General features: G+C 40.6%; 1 protein-coding gene across 2 annotated transcripts; it reads left to right on the forward strand.

Moving 5' to 3' along the window:
• Nucleotides 1-23,417, forward strand: POGLUT1 (protein O-glucosyltransferase 1). 2 transcript variants are annotated; one of them, XR_004039686.2, is made up of 12 exons: nt 1-135; nt 899-989; nt 2,110-2,253; nt 7,541-7,676; nt 9,904-10,025; nt 14,486-14,545; nt 15,977-16,076; nt 17,784-17,842; nt 18,900-19,067; nt 19,805-19,861; nt 20,305-20,530; nt 23,070-23,417. XR_004039686.2 is itself a non-coding variant. In XM_030857261.3 (11 exons), exons 1-11 carry the CDS (start codon nt 51-53, stop codon nt 20,459-20,461), a joined length of 1,179 nt encoding a protein of 392 aa, XP_030713121.1. In that variant the 5' UTR covers nt 1-50; the 3' UTR covers nt 20,462-21,985. The 2 variants fall into 2 exon arrangements, 1 of the variants encoding a protein (XP_030713121.1); XM_030857261.3 differs by lacking the exon at nt 23,070-23,417 and having other exon boundaries at nt 20,305-21,985.
• Nucleotides 23,418-23,899: the final 482 nt, after the last annotated feature.

Below are 23,899 nucleotides of genomic sequence, written 5' to 3' on the forward strand. Positions count from 1 at the left end.
CTTCCGCCCGCTCGCGCTGCAGCCTGGACCTGGCAGTGGGAGGGCTGGCGATGGAGCGGTGGGTGCGCTCCCAGCTTCGGTTGTGGCTGCTGTTGCTACTCCTGCCCCCGGTGCCGGGCTGCCAGAAGGAGTCAGGTGGGCTCCGGACAGGGCCGAGCCCACCGCTGGGGCTCGGAGTCTGGCCCGGTCCCGAGGCGCTCTCCCGCGCCCCTCGCTCCCCGTTGCGGCCGGCGCCACGCTCGTGCTGTGGCCGCTGCGGGGCAGAGCTGGGCAGGGGGCACGGGGGCACCTCGGAGCGGAGAGTGCGTTTAGGTGTCTGGTAGTGCTTCTCCTGCCCAGGACCCTGGAGAGTAACCCATCCTCCGGAATTGAGTGATAGAGGGGAGGGGACGGCCATGCCCCTGTTTACCCACAGCGGGTATGGCCCACGCTCGGCTACCCCGCACCTCCCTAACACACTGGGGGATAATTCGTGTGTGTGTGTGTGTGTGTGTGTGTGTGTGTGTGTGTGTGTAGTGTTCTTAGTCCATTGCCAGAAGAGATGAAGGGAAGGTTAATAATGCCTGGGGCTTTTAATCGATCCTCTTTGTGGAGCTCAGTTTGATTAGTAAAAGTTGAGAATCCGTGTCACCAGTTTATCCATAACCTTCTGAGTGTCAGGCAGTAAGCGTGGAATTTTTCCCATTTCTTGGATACCTGGCAGCCCGAGTAAAGGGGCAGACTTGACCTGAGTGCAGGAGAACTGTAGAATGAATCCTTCCTGGAGGTTCATTTCCACCAGTGGGATGAGAAGAGGGTGTCTAAAAGTTTTGACCTTCTGTTGGTTCTGCCTGCTTGCTGCTAGTCAATAAGAGTGCTCAGGAGTATTTTGTTAACTTTGTTACTTCACTCTTTGAAGGTTCAAAATGGAAAGTATTTATTGACCAAATTAACAGGGCTTTGGAGATTTATGAACCATGTTCAAGTCAAAACTGCAGCTGCTACCATGGGTGAGTTCTTTTCTTTGACGTGTCTTTAAGAATTTAGATCTTGTCAGGAGGAAATTCCCTAAAATCCCCAAGAGACCTTGGTTGCAGTGGTCAGAGAGCCAAGCATGTTTTGAGAGCAGACAGGGTCCTTGTGGTGGTTTTCTTATATTTCTGGGGGATAAAAATACCCTGGGAGAGGAGAGGCCCAGGTGCCTGTTAACTCGTTGTGGGAATTAGTACATGTACTTGTCTGCTTTCTCCCCTGGACTGAAAGCTTCTTGAGGTCAAGACCTATGTCTTATATTCACTGTCATATTCCCGGTGCTGGCTCTCAGTAAGTACTCAATAAATACTGTTGAAGGAATGAACATATATTTAAATGAATCGAATCATAAGTTTCTTGTTGGTTATCTTTAATGTATGCAAATTAGGGCTGGAGTGTGTTATGGTAGAAAGATTACTTTGAAATCAGCCTTGGGTTCTAGTCCCAGATCCAAGTCCCAGATCCGAGACACTTCACTTCTCTAGATTTCAGATTCCTCATCAGCTAAATAACAGGGTCCTTTAACTCCACATTATGTTATTCTGTGATTCCTCAAAAAATTCACCTGATGTGTGTGATACTTACTGAAAACTTGCTATGTATTGAACTTTAAAAGGGGTTCAAAATAGTGTAATTTCTGGTTACTCCTGTCAGTCATACATACTGCTAGAGTATGCAGGGTGGTAGGGGCCAAACAGACTAGAACATGGGACTCAAACAGTGTCAGGCTGTAAGGCATAAACCATACCTTCTGTGAGATTCAAAGAAGGGGAGGTCAGTGGGACTGCAGTGACTGGGAGGACGTGGGTGTGGCATGAGCAGTGAAGGAGAAATATGCATCAGGCCAAGGAGGGGCAATCCAGATGGAGGGAGGTAGAAGAGATATTGACTTGCTTTTTCTTTTTTGTGGTTTTGTTGTTGTTGATATTTTAGATCGCCTAAGGTGCTTCCAGGAAAGAGGTTGCTCATTCCTGCCCTCTATTCTTTCCCATAGCTTACATGTTCTCTAATACTAAGCCTAGACCCACAGATACGAAGTAGGTGGAATGGTATTATTCTCTTGGCCTGCCTTCCCTGATGATTCCCATTCTTTCCCAGTGTCATAGAAGAGGATCTGACCCCTTTCCGAGGAGGTATCTCCAGGAAGATGATGGCGGAGGTAGTGAGACGGAAGCTAGGGACCCACTATCAGATCATTAAGAACAGATTATACCGAGAAAATGACTGCATGTTCCCCTCAAGGTAAGAGCTATGAGGTACATATATCTTCTGATCTTATTGCATAAGGGCTTACTTGCTACTACTCTTATAGAGAGTCCAATGAAAGGGACTTACAGGTAAACCCTTCCTCACATTTCAGAAGGACTACAAAATAGTGACAAACTCTTCTGCTTGCCTGGGAATTTTTCTTGCCAACCTCTCTTCTCCTCTCTCCTATATCAAAGCCTGTCTCCTCTCTCTTTGTAAGGCTGAGGCACATCACTGATTGTACTGGCTGTGACTCTGCCCTTTCTCCTTCCCCAGATATAGTAGCTGCAGGACACAGGCTGATGAGACCTAGCATGAGTGAGCTGGGCTGAAGGAGGAGGAGAAGCGTTGACTGACTGTCAGGGGCCAACTACTATTCTAGATACCAAGTATTCAAAGGAAGGTGGTGGAAAAGCAAGAGAAATAGCTGGTGCTGCAGATTCCGCAGGCTCCACTGGCCAGGACTTCAGGTGTGAGAGCTGAAGTTACATATCAGTGGGCTGAGCTCCACTGGCCAGGACTTCAGGTGTGAGAGCTGAAGTTACATATCAGTGGGCTGAGAGCTGGCGGGGAGCAGGGAGGGTCACAGACTAAGCCTGGAAGTTGGCGCTAGGCAGCATTATGTACAACAAGTGATAAACCTTCCTCTTAGGAGTCTTTTTTTTTTTTTTCCGGCCCTGCCACTCGGCTGACCAGGGATCAAACCCGGGGCCTCGGCAGTGAGAGCACAGAGTCCTAACCACTGGACCACCAGGGAATTCCCAGGAGTCTTTAAAAAAAACAAAACAAAACCTCTACTCTTTATAAAATTACAAAGTACAAAACCCAGAAGGCAGGATATTCCCTTACTAAGATCTTTTTTCTAAATGATGTTATGTCATTACAAGTAAAATAAATAAGCAGTATTGTAAAAAACATGCATCCATTTGGTCATAAGGATTTATATTATTTGTTCATAATAACAACTTTATTATGAATTAGTATACTTTCACTGTAATGTAAAATATGTAAAAACAAGGACAATAACAACAAAATAAAGATCATTTAATATCCCACACTCTGAGGTAATCATAATTTTGGTTATCAAGTGTCAGGGGCAAATAAGGTGGTAGTGGGGAAAATCACTGAGGTATTTTAAATAGACATTTGTTTCATTACTTGGAACAATAATAGAGACTTTAACTACAAATTATGAGCATAGAGGAATTTGTAATTTCTACAAATGAGAAAAAAAATGTGAATATAGACATTGTTGGACTTTGAAAGTCCATTGTTGGACTTTAATAGTTAGCTGAACAGTCTCCAGATCAAATTAAGTAGCACTCTCAAAGTTTCTGAAAGGCACATGGCTCTTATTCCAGACCCCAGAGCTTTTTGGTCAGAATCATGAGCTCTTAGAAATATTAAGAGAGCACAGGACCTTTCACTGACAATGAAAGGTCCTAATGTGTTGAAAGTTCCCTATTCCAACGATTAATACATATACAACTAAGGAAAATAGAGTTAAACAAAAGAGAAATAAAACGAAATATTCAGAACCAGTGTCCTTAATGAAATGGACACAGTTGTGTAATATCTCAGACTCTCATCTGGCCAAAAGAAGTATCTTTCTAGGTCTAGATACTTTTACTTCACCCAGGTTGAGAAACATCTATGACATTTAAAGTATTCAGTTCTGAACAAAAGAAAATGTAAACTCAGCCTTTCAAGGATGAGCTGAAAGATTTTGCTGAGGAACTGGAGCACCGTCTAATTAACACCGGAGGGAGTTCCCTGGTGGCCTAGTGGTTAGGATTCTGGGCTTTCACTGCCAGGGCCTGGGTTCAATTCCTGGTCGGGGAACTGAGATCCCGCCAGCCATGTGGCGTGGCAAAAAAACCCCCCAAAAAACCAGAAATAAACAAAAAAAAATATGGGAGTCACATCATTTCAAAGGTAGAGAATAATAGTATTATTTAAATAATAGCTTTAGTGACGTATGGTTGACATAAACTGCACATATTTAGAGTGTACAATTTGATAAGTATATATATAACCAAAATAACATATCTGTCACTACCAAAAGTTGCCTTGTGCCTCTTTGCAGTCCCTCTCTCCCCCTTTCCCCGCCATGCCTTCCTTCCACCCCCGTCCTCAAGCATCCACTGATCTGCTTTCTCTCATTATAGCTTATTTCCTAGAGTTTTATATAAATAGAATTGTACCGTATGTGAGAGAGTGCTATTTTAAAAGCTGAATGGGAAAGAAAATAAATGTTTCAGCTGTTACATGTAAATGTACTGCAGTAATACATTTTTTAAAAAACTTTTTAACGAGTAATTTTTTTCAGTATCAAAGGAGTGTTACAGGGATAAACAACAAGGTCCTACCATATAGCACAGGAAACTATATTCAATATCCTGTGATGGACCATAATGGAAATGAATATAAAAGAAGAGTTTATATATGTGTGTAACTGAGTCACTTTGCTGCTGCACAGTAGAGATTGGCACAGCATTGTAAATCAACTATACTTCAGTAAAAAAATCAATATTGGGTCTTTGGATATATGAATAGGGTGTATCTTTCCATTTACTTACATCTTTAATTACTCTCTCCATTGTTTCATAGATTTTAGTATGTAGGTCTTGAATGTCTCTTGTCAAAATAATCACAGGGTATTACATATTTTTGATGTTATTGTAAATAGTACTTTATTAATTTCATTTTCTATGTGGCCATTGTTAGTATATAAAATATGCTACATTTCTAAATTCATTTACTAGCTGTAATAGGTTTTGGCTAGATTACTTAAAATTTTCTACATAGATGATCATGGATCTACAAATAAAGTCAGTTTAAAATTTTCTCTTCCTATTATATATCTTTAATATTCTTCTTGCTTTATTGCATCTACTCGTATTTCCAGTAAAGTGTTCAAAAGAGAAGAGAAAAAAGGAGTGTTACATGCACATGGTAAAATATTTGGATAACTCAAAAGTATGTACAATGAAAAGGAAGTTTCTCTACCACCGTACACCCCCCTCCACCAGACCACTAGTCCCTGAGTCCTTCTCTCAAGAGACAACTACAATTACCAGTTTCTTTTACAGCCTGCCAGAAATAATCTCTGCATATACAATTATCTAGATTCATCAACAAACTAGAACATGCTATATCTTCTGTCCTGCAACTTACTTTTCCTTTCCTTGTAACGGTAGATTTTGAAATTTTTCCATAGGAGTACATGGAGAACTCTTTCATAGCTGCATAAAAACCCATTGTATGGATTTCTTTATTGAGTCCTCTATCAATGGACACTTAAATTTTTCCCCACCACTCCCCTTTAATTTTTTTTTTTTTTCTTTTGGCTGTGTTGGGTCTTCATTGATGTGCATGGACTTCTTCTAGTTGGAGTGAGCGGGGGCTACTTTTCATTGCGGTGCATGGGCTTCTCACTGCGGTGGCTTCTCTTGTTGCGGAACACAGGCTCTAGGTGCGCAGGCTTCAGTAGTTGCAGCACACAGGCTCAGTGGTTGCGACACGCGGGCCCTAGAGCACGTGAGCTTCAGTAGTTGTGGTGCTTGGGCTCGGTAGTTGAGGTGCGCAGGCTCAGTAGTTGTGGCTCATGGGCTCTAGAGCGCAGGCTCAGTAGTCATGGTGCATGGGCTTAGTTACTCCACGGGCATGTGGAATCTTCCCGGACCAGGGCTTGAACCGGTGTCCCCTGCATTGGCAGGTGGATTCTTAACTGCTGCACCACCAGGGAGGTCCTCCCCTTTCACTTTTGACTAATGTAAACAATGATGCAGTAAACATCCTTGAAATTAGACCTTTGAACACTCATGTGAACACATCTGCAGGCTAAACTCCTAAGAGTAAAATTAATTGGCCAATTAATGTGTTTTTAAAATCTTGATAAATAGAACCAAATATCCTCCAAAGAGGTTGTGCCTGTTTACACTTTCACCAGCCTTGTATCATGTGCTCAGAATAGACCTCACACTCTCACTATGTATTATCAGACTCTTTGATCTTTGACAATCTGATTGATGAAAACTGGCATCTAGCTTCACTAGATTTTTTCTTTTGTCATGGTGATACTTAATTTTTTTATTGAAATATACTTGACATATAACATTGTGTAAATTTAAGATGTACAACATGTTAATCTGATACATTTATTTTCATATGATTGCTATTGTGATAATTAGCACCTCTATCACGTTACATAATTATTCTCTTTTATAGTAGTGGGAATGATTAAGTTCTAGTCTCTTAGCAAGTTTGGTAATTATAATACCATTTTGTTGTCTATACTCAGTACACTGTGTATTAGATCTCTAGGGCTTATTTACTGCTTATTGTAAGTTTGTACCCTTAAACAACATCTGTCCTTTCCCCCTATTCCCCAGCCTCTGTTAAGCACTTTCTCTGTTTTTATAAGTTTGGCTTTGGGGGCATTTCCTTATAGTAGTACAGTTGACCATCTTTTCTTATGTTTATGAACTATTGATATTTTTTGTAGTTATCACCCTGTGTATAAATCAATATTTTAAATCAGTCATTTTCATGCTGCCAGAAAATTTTGGTTAGGCCTTGGAATGTTGCCCCCCAGTATAGTGCTGGTCAGGACCTCAAAGGATGGGGAAGAAAAGTTAGCTGTCAGTGTATACTCACTTTTTTTCCAGAAATCCTCTGAGAATTCCCAGGAAGTCTATTCTGAAAGCAATATTACAGTCTTTGTGATTATATACATGGCACTCTTTCTGGCTTGCAAAACTGATTTTAATAGTGTTCTGTATTCAGGTTGAAGGTAATGAAAGGTTTCCTATCCTTCCTCATAAACTATGAGACTTAGTTATGGTGGAAATAAAAATAATGTCTTTGTGAGATGCAAAGCCCAAGGGACACAATTAGAAAATCAGCTTTTCCAGTTCCTATCAAAATTTGTATCTTGCTTACTAATTAAACTGTTCCGTGTAGGAGAAATAAAGAAATGCTGGGAATGAAAAGAGGAGAGGAAATGGTGGGAGTAGCAATAACACTCCCTTCAAACTTAGGATGATCTAGTCGGAAAATTTTATTAAGTATTGTAAGCTGGAGCAGCTTAGCCAGAAAAGGTAACTGGCACCATATGGAAGAGTGGAGTAGTCCTTTCAGGAGCATTGCTCTCAGGACACTTTGCAGGAGGCTGATTATCTGAACACTGGCTTGTCTTACTTTGAAAGTGTAAGCGGGACCCTGCCTTGTCCGAGAGCAGGCACTGCTCTGGTGAAGTTGTGGTATTTCTGGTTGACAGGTGTAGTGGTGTTGAACACTTTATTTTGGAAGTTATTGGGCGCCTCCCTGACATGGAGATGGTGATCAATGTACGAGATTATCCTCAGGTTCCTAAATGGATGGAGCCTGCCATTCCAGTCTTCTCCTTCAGTAAGGTAAGTATAGGAAGAGCCATATGAGGGGATGGAGGGTGGTCCTCTAGCATATAAGCAAGAGATGACTGTGGCAGAGTCTGATGGGTGATGGTGAGGATGAGGCCTGAGGTCCAAAAGTGGGTCTGTGTCCCTGTTAGCTTCACAGTCATTGAACGATAAGACTGAGCAGATGGGGTTGAGGACCCATAAGTGATGTGAGTAAGGTTGCTTGTGTCTATAGGGCTAGGGATGGAGGGTAGGGAATGAGAGAGGCCTGAGGAACCTCTAGGACATTGGAGGTGGGATTCAGAGATCCTACAGAGCATGGGAGAGAGTGGCCCAAGAAAACTCATGGGCTTGAAGTTAGGGAAAGCCTGCATTCAAAGAAAAGATTTGCTGAGCTTCTACATTGTATGTATCAACCATAGTATTAGGTATCGTCTGTCCGGCCACTGTAGCCCAGGGTCCCAGCCTGGCTAACAGTGAGACTGAAGGTGCTAGATAACTTCACACAGTTTGCACCCCAGCAATGCAGTGAGGGGATATGCCGGCGATACCCGAGAGGGATATGTGAGGGGGTGATCTTTGGATCTAATTATGGAGAGATAGGAGTACTAGGACACACTTGTGGGCTTGGGGAACTTGGGACAGTGAATATCTTAGTACTCAGGTTCTTGTAAATGGTGTATTAGCAGGAATGGGCCTTCATTCCCTAGAGACTAAATATGAAAGCATTTGGGGGCAGGGATGGGGGAGGCTAGAAGAGAGTGGATGGGAGATTCTATAGGAGAAGAGTGGGTTTAAGAAAACCCTCTGAGCTTTGAGAAAATAACTCCATTTCTGATTTGGTGTCTCCAAAGCAGAGGAACTTTTTATCCCCACTTTTTCTTTATCACAGTTTACTTTCTCTCTAGACTTGTTTATTTCCTGTGTTGCAAGTGGGCTGAGGCCACATTTGTGTTGCATTTCCCATGGTTTAGCCTCATTTCTCAAAAGTGCTTGGTCCCGTTATTTCTCATGAAGCCCTCTCAGAAGAACAGATAGAGGCTCCCATGTAAGTCAGTAAGGACTTTGTGTTTATTACTTATCTGTTTTTTCTGTGGATAATAAGTATGACCATCAGTATACTAACTTTCCTTTCATCTTTAATCCCCTCCTTTTTTTTTTCTGAGCCAGTGACTCTTAGTTTGCGAGGGAGGGATTTTAGTCTGTCAGCTTTATGATAAATGTGCAGTTTCTTTTGAGCAGCTGTTACGCCTGAGGTGCTTGATAAATCACGTACCATTTTTTAAATATTTGAAAGAAGACAAACAGCATATTGCATATGTAATTCCAATGGAAGAAACAGTAGAATTAGAGGCTTATCAGTGACCAGAATTTTAAGGGAAGTTACCATGTAAAGGGAACAAATGGCTTCAAACTTTTTTCAAAAGATGTGGGATAACACCCCTCCCCCCGCATTCTGCCCATCACTACTTTTGACCCTGATCAAAAAAGAAAAATAACCAAAAAATAACTCACAATTTATCGACCAACCAATGGGAGCTCAGCAGTGCCACAGTAATAGGTAATACTAACACTTACTGAGTGTTTACTTTGTGTCAGACACTGTTCTAAGTTTTTTACATGTACTAACTCATTTAATATTCAAAACAAGCCTATTAGATAGATAATATTATTGATATTATTATTTATCCAGTTATAAACGTAAGGAGACTGAAGCATAGAAAGATTAAGTAACTTGCCTAGAGTTGGAAAGAGGTGGAGTCAGATGATCTTTCTCAAGAGCCCACACTCTCAACTATTGCACTATGTTTCCTAATTCTTGCTCCGAAAAGACCTATCTAGGAAATAACTAAGAACTGGTAAGATAGTATACACTCCGAGTGTAATATCAGTTAAAAGATGAGACAGCTATGTGATCATTCAGAATTGGGTATATTATTTCCCTAAACTAAAAACTCCAACAGTGTATGTCCTCTAGAAAAACAGAACTTTGGGGAACTGGAAAAGTTGACCTTTAGTGTGATTTCGTATTCTGGGGTTCAGTCAGCCCACGAATTTTAACCCATGGTCATTTTTGCCTTTTAGCATCTAGAGTCTAGACTTTGAAGACTAGGGAAAATATATCTTTGACAATATAACACTGGGGCAAGGCCTTTTCCAGATCCCGTGGCATGAATGCAGTTTGCTGCTGCTGCTTCTGCTCTGAGACTGACTTAGAATAACCTCTCTGTTTCTGTTGAAGACATCAGAGTACCATGATATCATGTATCCTGCTTGGACATTTTGGGAAGGAGGACCCGCTGTTTGGCCAATATATCCTACCGGTCTTGGACGGTGGGACCTCTTCAGAGAAGACCTGGTAAGGTAGGTCCTTTAGAGAGGTTTTATTTATCCCTCTGTGGGTCGTCTTGAAGTAAACAGTAAAGTATAAACAATTAATTTTGTTTAAAAGGACTAACTTTTTTTTTTAAGGACTAACTTTTAAGCTAAAAATGAAAGACAAAAAACTATAGCATAAGCAATTTTGTATGTGTATAAAAATATTTACATATCCATAGAAAAAGAGCAAAAGAACCTACCCTAAAGTGTCAGCAATGCTTCTGTGGGAGGGATTCTAGAAGCCTCTTCTTCTTGAAAGTTTTCTGTACTGTTAAGTTTCTCTAAATAAGAGTGAGTTACTTTCATAAGTAGGAAAAAATGAATGACCATACTGTGGGGAAGGATAGAAAATTACTTGGAAGCACATAAATGTACTTTGTAATTAAGAGCTAAGTCCTTCAGGCAGGGATGGTGTGGGTATAAATGTCCCATAGATATCTCAAGTACAAGCCAAATACTCTCTAATTCACGATTGAAACCTGCCTTGGCCTGTTGACTGTACCCCGCCATTATTTCAGAATTTAGATTGTCCAGGTCATCAAGCTGTAGGTACTTCTTACCTAGCTACATTTTACATGAATCATTCCAACAACATTGGTACCTAATGAGCAAACTTCTAAAAACACACCTTTCTAGGTATTCTCTCAGATGTAGGGAAAGCAGTAGTTTAATTCAACTTCATTTCCACAGATATCTATCACCTGTACTAAGTGTGGCTGGAGATTTAAATGAGATGAAGAGAAAGTCCCTTCTCTGGAGAAGCATATAAGGCCGCAGTCCTCAGTGGCAGCTAGAGCCACTGGGTGAAGAAACAAGTTTATTATTCAGTAGGTATAATTAGGAAGTTATTTTTTAAGATAACTTGGTCTCATACTTCATAGAACTGGACCTGGAAATTGTTCTTGTCCAACTGTTTATTTCAGGGATGAGGGAATTCAGGCTCAGAGAGGTTAAGTGACTTGGTCAAGGAACCAATTTAGGCCTGAAGTCTAGGTTTCCAAGTGCATTATTCTCTCCACTTGACTACTTAATATTTCCTATGTTCTCCAGACATTGAGACCATCATTTCTTACTTAGCATTTCATTTTGAACATAATTTTGAGAGAGGGAAAAATAAAAATGTCTTAAACCTTTTTTTCTCCAAGTTATTCCTGACTTTAGTTTTCTAATCCTTTTTTTATTTTTTCAGGTTCTTGCAAATACCCTTTTCACACTCTTCTTTTTGTAGCTCTTTTCCCACCTGCTGTACATCTATTTTGTTTTTAAAATCATTTCAAAAACAATTTTTTTCTGAATATGAAACCTTTACATGCTCATAAAAATTTATAAATGTATCCAACTTAGGCAACTTTTTCCCCGCTTATTGGTGTCTTAGAAATCTTTCCATGTCAGTACATATGAAATGACCTCATTATTTTAAACAGTTGCATGGTATTCCATCGGATAATAATTTAATTTATTGTGTCCTTTGATGGACATGTAGGCTGCATGTGTAATATATGCATAATTTCTTGTTTTCTGGACTATTTGAGAATATGTTGCATACCTTATGACCCTGTACCCCTTAATACTTCCGTGCATATTTCCTAAGAGCAAGAGTGTTCTCTTTTATAACCACATTGCAATTGTCAATTAGAGGAAACAATATTAATTTAATACTTAGTGGTCCCAATAATGTCCCATAAGGCACATTCCCCCTCCAGTACAGGAGCCAATCCAGCATCATGTGTTGTATTTAGTCCTCATGTCTCTTTAATCTTTAATCTGCAGTAGCTCTTCAGTCTGTCTTTCTCTTTCGTGACTCTGACATTTTGAAGAATACAGGCCACTGAACATTTTTGATACAATGACACTGAACATTTTTAATAGAATGCTCTTCAGATTGCTTTTGTCTATTTCCTCATGATTAGATTCAGTTTATGCACTGCTGGCTCAGATACTTACATAAATGATTTTGTGTGTATCCACCTCTCGTTAGAGATGTTAATTTTGATCACCTGGTCAAGGTGTTATATCAGGTTCCTCTACTGTGTAGTTACCGCCCTTGTAAACTAATAAGCAATTTTTAGGGAGATAGCATATGTTTTAAAATCTAATCTTAAGTGAATTTGTTTTTCTTTTGATACCTTCCCCTTTTATTCTTCAGTTGAATCTATTCATGATTATAGAATTGCAATTTTATTTTTCAGAGCCCTCCGTTCAGAATCTCTAGCCCCATGATTTCATTTCTCACCTTTAAACTTTAGTAATCTACTTGCTTATCTACACTGATGTCTGCCTGGCATTTTCCTATTTTTATAAACTTTTGGGAGTTTGTCCCCATTGACTTACTTTTCACTCTGTGGAAGAATTCAGTGTCCCTGTGCATTTAAAGAATTCACTCTATGGTCAGCGGAGGGGTGGGGTTATAAAAGAGGGCTGGGGCAGCACCAAGCTGTGGTGGCCGCTGTTAGTGCTTGCCGGGAGACATGGGTCATTTGAGGGGTGGGTAGGCGGGTAGGAAGAATGAGGGAGAGAGAAAACAGAGATGATACTTGATCCAAGTCTGTGTCTGCGGCTTTCCCCAGGGACCAAGGAAGTTTATGCTCAAAATTTCAGTATAAATTGATGCATTTTTTGTTGGGTAGTTTGGCAGTATATGTGAAAATGTAAAATGTTTATATCCTTTGACCCAGCAATTTTACTTCAAGAATTTATCCTAAGAAGATAAGTAGACAAGCATGCAAAGATGTGTGTACAAGGATATTCACTTCAGTGTTGTTTCTTAAAGAAAAATGTTTAAAACTACCTGAAAGCCCACCAGTAAGGAATTAAGTGAATTACGACATGGTTATAAAATGGAATACTGTGCATGAATGGAAAGTAAAGGTAGCATAGAACTTAAAAACAGGGACTCTGGGTTCAAACTCTGGATCTTATTAGCTGTGTGACTCTAGACAAATTGCTTAACCTCTCAAGGGCCTCAAATATAAAGTAGGGTTAATGAAACCTACCTTGTAAGGTCATGAGAATGAGTTTATATTTATATAGCACTTAGAACACTGCCTGGAACATGGTAAGTGCTATATAGGTGTTGGCTCTTATTATTATCTATAATATGTCCTAATAAGAATGTTAGCTAGCAACATGCATGGTATGATCTCTGTTATATAGAGCAAGGTTTTTCAATCTTGGTACTCTTGATGTTTGGGGCTAGATCATTCTTTGTTGTAGGGGGCTGTCCTATGCGTTGTAGGTTGTTTAGCAGTATCCCTGGCCTCTGCTCACTAACGCCAGTAGCAATCCCCTAGTAGTGACAATCAAAAAATATCTTTATATACGGCCAAATGTCCCCTTGGGTAGAGGGGCAAAATCACCCCCAACTGAGAACCACTGATGTGGAGAGACGATTGGAAGGAAATTCTTCACTGAAACGTTAAATGTTAAAAGTAGTTATCTGTAGGTGGGGAGATTCCAGATGAATTTTTTTTACTATTAGAATTTTATATAATGAGTATATTACTATTTTTTCATTAAAAATAAAAAAACAAAAAAACCCATTGCTATAGTGTTTATATTTTGGTGGGAGGGAATATGAGACAGAGAAATAGTTGGACTGGAGAATCGGGTAAAGATGATCCAGCAAGAAAGAACTAGAAGATAAGCCAGGAAAATAGGAGCAGTGGTCTCACCTGAGAGAAAATGGGACACTATCTGAATCTGAAAAGTATCTCTACCTGAAAAGTTTATGTTCTAAATCTCTCCATTACAGCAAGTAGCTCACAAATCCCTCATTAACTCCAGTTCAGTCCAACCCCCTCCTTTTTCAGAGGAAGACTCTACACAAACTTCTGTGAAGGGTTCCTACAAAGTAAGTTAAAAATGATGCATCTGTGGACTAGCAGTTTCAGCAAGGAAGGCTGGCTGTGGTAATGGGTACTGAGACCTGAGTTTCAGGGACTTCGTCTTTATGGAGCACTAAGTACAGTTTTGGGGATACCAGGTGCTTTGGAAAATCGGACTAAATCTGATGATAGCTCCTATGCATCTAAAACATGAAGTCAGGAAGTGATTTGTTTCCTTGCCCTTAATTCAGTTTCTGATATTTTCTGCAGTTGTCTTTGCCTGTTAATTTTATCAATAGACTCTAATTAAAGTGGGGAAGAAATCCTCATTGTACTGAATTAAATAGCCCTAAACATGTCACTTAGTTTTGGGAACTTTTCTTTCAATGTTGTTAACTTATTTACCAAACTGTAGATTTGCAGATATTGCTTGCCAGCATCTCCATAGGAATGAAGTCATAACAAAAGGGAACATAATGTTATTTAGAGCTTTTTCTTTGGAGTAGCCTGGATCAGACTGATTTCACAATGTGAAGATCTCAACTAATCTTCAGAAATGGTTCAAAGTCATCCTTATATAGTTAAGGAAGAAACATAGAAACTAATGAAATCTATTTTTAGGTCAGCAGCACAGTGGCCATGGAAAAAGAAAAATTCCACAGCATATTTCCGAGGATCAAGGTGATTATACTTTCTGACATTTTACAAAAGTATTTTTCCAGTTAATGTGCAAAATATAAGTAATTTTGAGGGTGTGAGGAACCCTAGTTTAAAGAGAAAGCTAAGATAACTAAGAAATAAACATAGAATCACAGAATTTTAGACTAGAGAAGAACTCAAATTATTTGCCCAAATCACTCTAAGTTGAACTGAAATTCCAAGAAGTAAAGTTCATCTGTCCAGTCATTCAACAGATATTTACAAAGTGCCACGAGTGTGATGGGCTTTGACTATATATAATGCTGAACAGAACAATGAGTTGTCCTCTTGCCTGAGAGATTACAGTTTCCTAGGAGTAGCTTATGATCGTGCCCACAGTCCCTCTGCCACTTAATGGCTGAGTGGGAACCATCACCAGCTCTTCTGACTGCCTTTTTCATCAGACCATGTGGCTGCCAAATAGTGGTGGAAGCGCAGACTGAGACTGGTGAAAATGGAGAGGGAAGCAGGGAAGGAAGGGAGGAAGAGGGAAAGAGAAAAGGTTGGGGAAGGACCCTGTCCATGTTGTTCAGCTCCATATCCCTGGTGCTAAGAACAGTACCCACCACATAGATGCAGAATGAGTACCTGTTAGACAGATGAATACAAAAGAGAATGTTTAGGGAGAAAGTTTTGCAGTTTTCTCAGAGCATCCTTGTCCGAGGTCACAGCCTCTCTTCACTCGCAGTGGACTTCAGCCCAACAGCAACTGCTTACGCTTCCTTATCAACCTCTCTGGTTCTCAGATCTTCAGATCAGATTCTTAACTTGGGATCCATGTGTGGACTTCAGGAGTTTTAGGGATTCCTTGAAATTATATGGGGATATGTGCATTTTTCTAGAGAGGGGGTCCACAGTTCTCATCAGATTCTCAGGGGGTCCATGACCCCTCAAATGTCAAGACCATCTGCTACTAGGACCATAACTAGGACTTTTTCTACATGCAGTTTTCAGGTGTTTGAGCCTTTCAGTTTTCTTTTTAATTTAAATATTATACTGGATTTTACAAAGCACACCCCACAAAGGTCACGTAGCTGTTTTGGTGAGTGGTGATTACCTAGTCACACAGCTATGAGTACCAGTGATTAGAGGTTACATGAATCTTCGAAAAGGGAAATAATTCCCTGGGATATGGCTATAGTGCCCAGAACAACATAATCCTAAAGACTAGAATGCAAGCAAAGAAGGGCCAAATACTCCCCTTCCCTGAAGGGTAAAGTGGAGAACAGCCCAGGACCTCCTAGTTGCTGTAGGATCTAGTATCCCCCTCCTCCTCTATTAAAGTAACCAATGAATTGTCCATCAGTGTGTACAGTCTTTTTCATTGGGTCCGATTACTACTTCCCTTTCAGAGATTGAGAACAGTATTATGGTGTAGGACACATAGTTTTATGTCATGTGTTTCTTTTATAGGACAAGTCCAGAACGAGATCCTCTCATTCTTCTATCTCGGAAAAGTCCAAAACTTGTTGATGCAGAATACACCAAAAACCAGGCCTGGAAATCTATGAAAGTAATCACCAATCATCTGACTAGAACTACAGCAGTGAACATTCTCACTCAAAGAACGTTGCCACCTGGGTAGAATTTGAGATTAGGTTTCCTCTCAGTGTTGGGATGAATATAGAGAAAGTTCCATGGACTAAAATTAGCATATATGTAAATTATCCTTTTTCAAACTCACATTGCTTTTCTGGCCCATATTATGACTTGTATTTTATACAATTTTGAAGGTTTAAACAGAGGTCACAAACTTTTTATGTAAAGGACCAGATGGTAAATGTTTTAGGCTTTGCAGATTCTAGAGTCTGGGTTGTAGTTACTCAGCTCTGCCATTGCAGTGTGAAATCAGCCGTAGACAATATGTAAACGAATGAGCATGGCTGTGTTCCAATGAAACTTTATTTATGGCACTGAAATTTGAATTTCATGTAATTTTCCTGTGTCATCAAATATTCTCTTTTGGATTTTTTCCAGCCATTTGCAAGGTAAAAATAATCTTAGTTTATGTGTTGTGTACAAAAATAAGCAGTGGGCTGGATCTGGCCTGTGGTCTGTATGTTTGCCAACCCCTGGTTTAAACCAGTGGTTCTCAACCCCGACTATACAATCCAACTAGAGAACTTAAAAATGAATAGAATGAATCAGAATCTTTGGAAATGACATATAAGCATCTTCATTTGTTTAAAACTCCCTTTCGCCTTTCATTCTAAGGTGAAAGCAATGACTGGCTTCTTTGGTTTGAAGTCCATCTCTATCCTCTTAACTCTTTCTTGCCTTATTCAAAGAACCTTAAGCCCTAAATGTCCTCATCTGAAATTTCCATATACCATATGAGGATGATATGAGAAAAATGTTTAAACTTCTTGTCATAAAAACTAAGTAAAAACTAAGAAATACTAAGTAAAGCTGCATGTATTTATTATGTGACTGCTTAATTCAAACAGGAGCAAATGCAGTCTAAGAAACTTTGTTAAAAAATAAAAATATGAAAAATGTATCCATTCAGCCCAGCATCTACTATGGGAGGCTGCAAAAGCAAACAAGACTTGTTCCCCTCATCGAGTTTACCCTCTGCTAACGTGGCTGGAATACAGATGGGGGTCTCAAACTCCGATACCCCCAGGGGCTGCACTAGTGAGCAGAAGAGAGTGCTGAAGGTCCGGTCATGGCTGCCCAGGGGAATAGGAGCTCTCTTTGCCAAATCTTCCTTTTTTTTCCCCAAGAAGAGTTGGAAATCTGGGTTTTTGTAAGAAACACCCTACCACCTATAAATGTTGGCAGTGGTTAGAATATTTATTTTTAAATACTTTGTGAGCTCAACAAAATTTGTGTGTGGGCTACACCTCTAAGCCCACCAGCCACCATTTGTAACCTCCTGTGCAGTATGATTTACACAGAGTGAAATGTGCTGCTGGCCATGACCTCTGAGTTCAGGGGATTCACATGGTTCCAAGGGAGCTTAAACTCTAAAATCAGACAGAACCAGGTTGAAACCCAAGCTCTTCTACTTAGGGCCATGCGACCCTGAGCAAGTCTCCCAACTTCTCAAAGCCTTGGCTGCTTCATCTATAAAGTGGGATAATCATGCCTCCTGAGTCTGTTTATTATAAGACTTAAATGAGGTCATGTTGATGAAATGTTTAGCAATGCTTACTGCACAGTGGTCTTCAATAAATGCTCCTACTCCTAGTATTAATAACTTCCTTTTCACTGAAAGGATACCTTGGGAAAGCCAGCTGCTAAGGATGTCCATCTTGTGGATCACTGCAAATACAAGTAAGACTTCCAGAACTCCTGACTCTCCTAGTTTCCCTATTGCTTTTGGAATAGCTTCACTTTGGGTGAGAGTTTTAATACTAGGGTCTAGCCGGGGTTTGTGAAAGTCACATTAATTCACTTAGCTGTCATTTTCTCAGAGTCTGCTGTGCACAAGGCTCTGAACTAGGTTCTGTGGGAACTATGGAGACATGAAATGTGGTCCCTGCTTCCAAAGAGCTTGCGTGCTTGGAATCAAAGGGATGGCATTCCTTCTCTCCACACCCCGCCCAGCCAAGAGCTGAAGTTAGATCAAGTATTTATTAGGTTATTAAAAACAATTTGCGGTCCAACCTGAATAAAGCATATGTAACTATTATATTTAAATGCCAGGACTAAGGATTATATGCACATGTAAAACCAGGTCAGGAGGAGGGCAGTGGGGGGATTCAGAGAGATGAATGCTGATTATACTGCACAGTGGGAACTATAGGGTAGAAGCAGCTCTGGTTGGAGACAGGGGTACATGCATGGGAAATGCTGAAAAGAAAATGTTCTTTTCTAAGTTAGCTTTTTTCCAGGGGGCATTTCTTTGAAGATTGATTAGGTATGCCTTGTTGTCTTCTCCAGATTTCATAAGAGGGAATAGGGAACAGGGCATGCCTTTGACCAGGTAGGGTACCCTATGGGAAAACCAAGGCTTTGGGAGGCCATGATGAGTTCAAGACTTTAGGCCTAGAAAAACTTGTAGCAAAGGGTGAGGTGTTGCTTCCATCTGAGCCTTGTATCCGCTGTACCCAGCACCCAGCTGCTGGCCCTATCAGTCTCTCCCTGGAGAAAGTATCCCTTTTATCCCCTCACCCTGATATTCCCAGGAACAACCTCTAACTCCTGGAACAACAAGGAGTTTATAGAAACTTCACAGGGACATGCTGATGTGTCCTTGAAGACTGAAAATGGAAAAAGAAAGGAGAGGGGGTAATAAAAGGAAAGAAGGGTAAGAGGGAGTAAGAAAAAAATGTCATATTTGTGGAAGTAGGCATATAGTTTCAAGTATATTTTGCTCTTTCTTTTCCAGGTATCTGTTTAATTTTCGGGGTGTAGCTGCAAGTTTCCGGTTAAAACACCTCTTTCTGTGTGGTTCACTTGTTTTCCATGTCGGTGACGAGTGGCTGGAATTCTTCTATCCACAGCTGAAGCCATGGGTTCACTATATCCCAGTCAAAACAGATCTCTCCAATGTTCAGTAAGCAGCTCTCCACCAAGCAGAGTTTCCGATGACTCCCGCAATCTGCCTCTAAGTCCCCAGCCATTTAAGACATTTACTCCTGATGACTTTTTCCATTGAAAGCTTTTTATTTTTCATATTTGGTTCTCAAAGATAGTATTGCATTATTATCCAACTAGGCTGAGTGGGATTTAATTTTTAAAAGTTCTCTAATGCTGATTTAAAATGTAACATTCAGACAGTATGCAGTGAAAAAGTTCTAATCTCTCAAAGACTAGAGATATGGGTATTCAGTTGTGTTACATTGTCAAAAGGACTTTCAGATACAGCATGAAAATTGACCTCAGTGAAACGGAGGCAAGTTTCCTCTCATGGAGGGAGGGGCTAGGATGAGGAATGGAGAAGGGCCAGAAATGTAAGCTCAGCGCCCTCTTCTGGGGGCCAGAGCAAGAAACAGGAGGGAAATTTTTTTCTTTACTATTGATTTTTGATGTGTATCATTGAACATTTCTCTATTTTTCCAAATATGTTCCGGAACTACAACATTGTCTTCTGCCTGTGTGTGAGATATTTGTTGCTGCTTTTGTTGTTATTATTTTGTTCCTGTGAGGACCTGTTATCTTTGCTTTAAAAAAGAAATAATTCACCATCCACATATCTAGAGATTAACTATGGACCTCACTCTGTGATCTCTCTGACTTAGTACTAATGAGCTTGGTCTGTATTTCAGAGCCTAATAATTCTTTCCATTTTAGGGAGCTGTTGCAGTTTGTAAAAGCAAATGATGATGTAGCTCAAGAAATTGCTGAAAGGTAAGTTCTGTTCATTTTTCTTTTTCCACTTTATCATCCCCATTTTGCCTGAGCTAATGTCATAAGAATGCTGTTACCATGGTGATACCTGAATTTCAGCCTCATTATACAGAGATGATCAGAATCAAAGCTGTCTTGGGGGAAAACACACATTCACATATGTCCCAAGCCCATACTTTGTAGAGTTAGACTGAAATCTTTGAAATCATTCAAGTACTGTTTCTGAGGATTGGCTGTTTACATATTTGTTTTTAAGGAAAAAAAAATCATGTCTATTTCCAAATGCATGTGTGTGGATATGATGGCTATAGAGTTGGTTCTGAAGATCAGAGTTAATTTATATAAAGTACTCTGAACAGTGCTTGGCACAGGTAAAAACGCTCAAGTGTAAGCTACTAGTATTATTCAATGGTGTGTTTTATTCTTGTTAATCTTGTCTCTAGGGGAAGCCAGTTTATTCTGAACCACTTGCAGATGGATGACATCACCTGTTACTGGGAGAACCTGTTGACTGAATACTCTAAATTCCTGTCCTATAATGTAACAAGAAGGAAAGGCTATGATCAGATTATTCCCAAAATTTTGAAAACTGAACTCTAGTAGTCATCATTGAGCCATAGTCCTCTCTGTGGCAGCAGATCTCAGACATCCTGTGGTGAGAAGCTCACTGTGAGTGTGACACCTATACCTTGGATACTGTTACCAAGCCAAATATCTGGTTTTCCTTATCATGCTGCACCAAGAGCAACTTTCGAGAAAGATCCAAAATATGTTTAATATAAATATGAAGCAGCTCAACACTTTGGCTGAATAAGGACCAGAAATCATGAGATGTGGGTTTTGAACCCGATTCTGCCTTTCATTTTCTTAGGACCAATCACAGCTTGTGCCTCAGATCATCCACATGTGTATGTCCCTCACTTTGGAACTGACTGTGCCCATGGGATGATGCCCTTTGTCTCATTGTTTGGAGTAGAAAGTCAATCCTTTGGAACTAGTACAACTCATCACCACAGTTCTGCAGTTATTCTACTCTTGATTTCTGTCGCTATATTTTAATGTAGAAAGCCCTTTAGGGTTTGTGAAAAATACTTGGGGATTATTTCCTAAAAGGTCTAAGGAAGCAGTAGTGTGCCATGCCATGATGTAGGAGATCTCTTTTGTCAAAGCCTAAACTCTTTGGTACTCAGGAGATTTCTATAAAGCCACGTAGAAGGGGGCCAATTGCATGAGCAATTTTTGCAATTGGATTTCAAGTTCCCTTTTTGTACCTTCACACCCTTCTTTATGTTCTCTTTCAAAAAGAAGAGATAAAAACCTCTTAATAAATTTAGGAGATGGTCCTTACTTTTTAGAGGAACTGTGCATAAAACAGCATCTCTTCCTTATTCTTCACACGCCCTTACTATTTTTCCTCCTTGAGTTGGCGGTAGTCCATGCTTGCAGGGATCTCAAGGAGTCTTCATGTGTGAAATGGTGTTAAGTTGGGAGTTTAGAACATTCAACTTTAGCACTTACTTATATAGGAGATGTTTCTTTTAGCGCACATCCATGTTGGAGTGCTTCCTTTTCCCTTTTGAAAAAGACATTTGGATAGTAGTTTAATCTCAGGCTGTTCTCCCTAACATAGTTGAAAATGAAGAAAAAATTTTAGATTAAAACCCATATAGTCTGTCCCTGGTGGCACAATGGTTAAGAATCCGCCTGCCAATGCAGGGGACACGGGTTCAAGCCCTGATCCAGGAAGATCCCACATGCTGCGGAGTAACTAAGCCCGTGTACCACAACTGCTGAGCCCACGCTCTAGGGCCTGTGAGCCACAACTACTGAGCCTGTGTGCCACAGCTACTGAAGCCCACGCACCTAGAGCCTGTGCTCCACAACAAGAGAAGCCACCACAATGAGAAGCCCACGCACCACAACAAAGAGTAGCCTCCACTCGCCACAATAGAGGAAGCCCGTGCGCAGCAATGAAGACCCAGTGCAACCAAAAATAAATCAATAAAATAAATTTATAAAACAAAAACAAACAAAAAAAAACGCATATAGTCTCATGACACAGAACCAGCCTTGTCCCTTAGGCCCAAACTTTCCACAGAGAAATCAACTGTTTACCTTTGCCTTTTTTTTTTTTTTTTTTGCGGTATGCGGGCTTCTCACTGTTGTGGCCTCTCCCGTTGCAGAGTACAGGCTCTGGACGCGCAGGCTCAGCGGCCATGGCTCACAGGCCCAGCCGCTCCGCAGCATGTGGGATCTTCCCGGACTGGGGCACGAACCCGTGTCCCCTGCATCAGCAGGCGGACTCTCAACCACTGCGCCACCAGGGAAGCCCTGCCTTTGCCTTTTAAGAACTGTTTGGTATGAACTGATTTCAAAATTAGTAAATGTGAGATTCAGTTATATAAAATCAGGGACTTTATTCCACTTGTGAAACATGTGTTGGGCCTTTTAAACTGCCTTTCACAAAATTGTAAGCCTATGGACCTTCTTAGAGGACCTGCTGGTAAGATCATTGCATAGAATAAGGCAGGTGTTTAAAAGTGGATTTTTTTGAGTATTAAAAACTCATGGGAGGGGCTTCCCTGGTGGCGCAGTGGTTGAGAATCCGCCTGCTGATGCAGGGGACACGGGTTCGTGCCCCAGTCCAGGAAGATCCCAAGTGCCGCGGAGCGGCTGGGCCCGTGAGCCACGGCCAATGAGCCTGCGCATCCAGAGCCTGTGCTCCGCAACGGGAGAGGCCACAGCAGTGAGAGGCCCGCGTACCGCAAAAAAAAAAAAAACAAAAAAAAAAACTCATGGGGACTGTGTTTTTAGGTGCTGTAAGTCTGGCGTTAAGCAGTCCAGATTTCTGAGTTGTACTGTGGTTTCGCCTAATCAATAGGAGGCCCTGGTAGATATTATCATTCCATTTTAATTTTCTTCTCACTAAACTAGGAGCAAAATTTTCTGTCCTTTGGATTAGGAGCTGAAGGTTCATTTCCGTGGGAGTGTTTCATACTTTGCTTCAAGATCCAGCTCAAGCATCATCTTTCAGAATCCTTGTTTTCATTCCTCTAGGCAGTTAGAGGTTATCATAATACTTTGCTCATGCCTGTATTATATGATATCACATTGCACTGTAGTTATTTGACTGTTTCTCCTACTGTTCTGTGAGCTTCTTCATGGGTGGGAATCATGTTTTACTTACCCTGATTTCTCCATTATCCAGCACAATGCCTCACACAGAAGGATGCACAGAAGAATGTTGGAAGGATGGATGGATGGATGGATGGATGGATGGATGGATGGATGGATGGGGACAGCAGGCTTAACTAAATCCTATTTACAGACTGCCCAGACGTTGACTTCAAGTGGGACTGGACAAGACTGTAAGAATTGGATCAATGCAAATTCTCACCTGCCTTTTGAAGAGTTAATGAGAACATCTTTGTATTTAAGTACAGCAAATGTTATTCAGATTTTACAGTTATTTGTTTACCTCTGTGTAGATGGTATGAGGATGGTGTGTAATGACATGTAAAATGTATGGTTTTGAAAATAATTTTTATCTCCATAACTTTTGAAGTTGTTGTTGTTGTTTGTTGTTAATACTATCTGGGTCTCAAACTTACCATTTCTTCCTCAGAGAGCTAGAAGCCACACTTTTCTTCAAGGAAAGAAAATAATTCAATTTATTTGAGTGAAGTGGGATACTTGGATAACACAAGTAATGATTTTCCTTTATTTGGGGAGTATCATCTGTGTGATGTTGTCAATGTGCCACCTTATTCTGCTGTTACATCAGGTTTTCCTAACGGAAAAGAAAAGAAACCACCTCTAGCTGGTTTAAGCAAAAGAACATTTTAGAAGGATATGAGGGCATCTCCGAGTAGTTGGAAGGGTAGAAAGCAGAGCAGTTTCAGGAATATCAACAAGGGTTTGGATAGTTTCTGGAGTGCTGCTGTGTGCAGTTCCAGAGACAGCCAGGCTCTGTCTCTCAGCCCAAAATTCCCAAGAGAAGAACATTTAATGGGCTCCTTTGGGTCAGTTCTGAAGAGG

Source organism: Globicephala melas, chromosome 4, assembly GCF_963455315.2.
Source record: "Globicephala melas chromosome 4, mGloMel1.2, whole genome shotgun sequence".
In the NCBI taxonomy this organism is placed as follows: Eukaryota; Metazoa; Chordata; class Mammalia; order Artiodactyla; family Delphinidae; genus Globicephala; species Globicephala melas.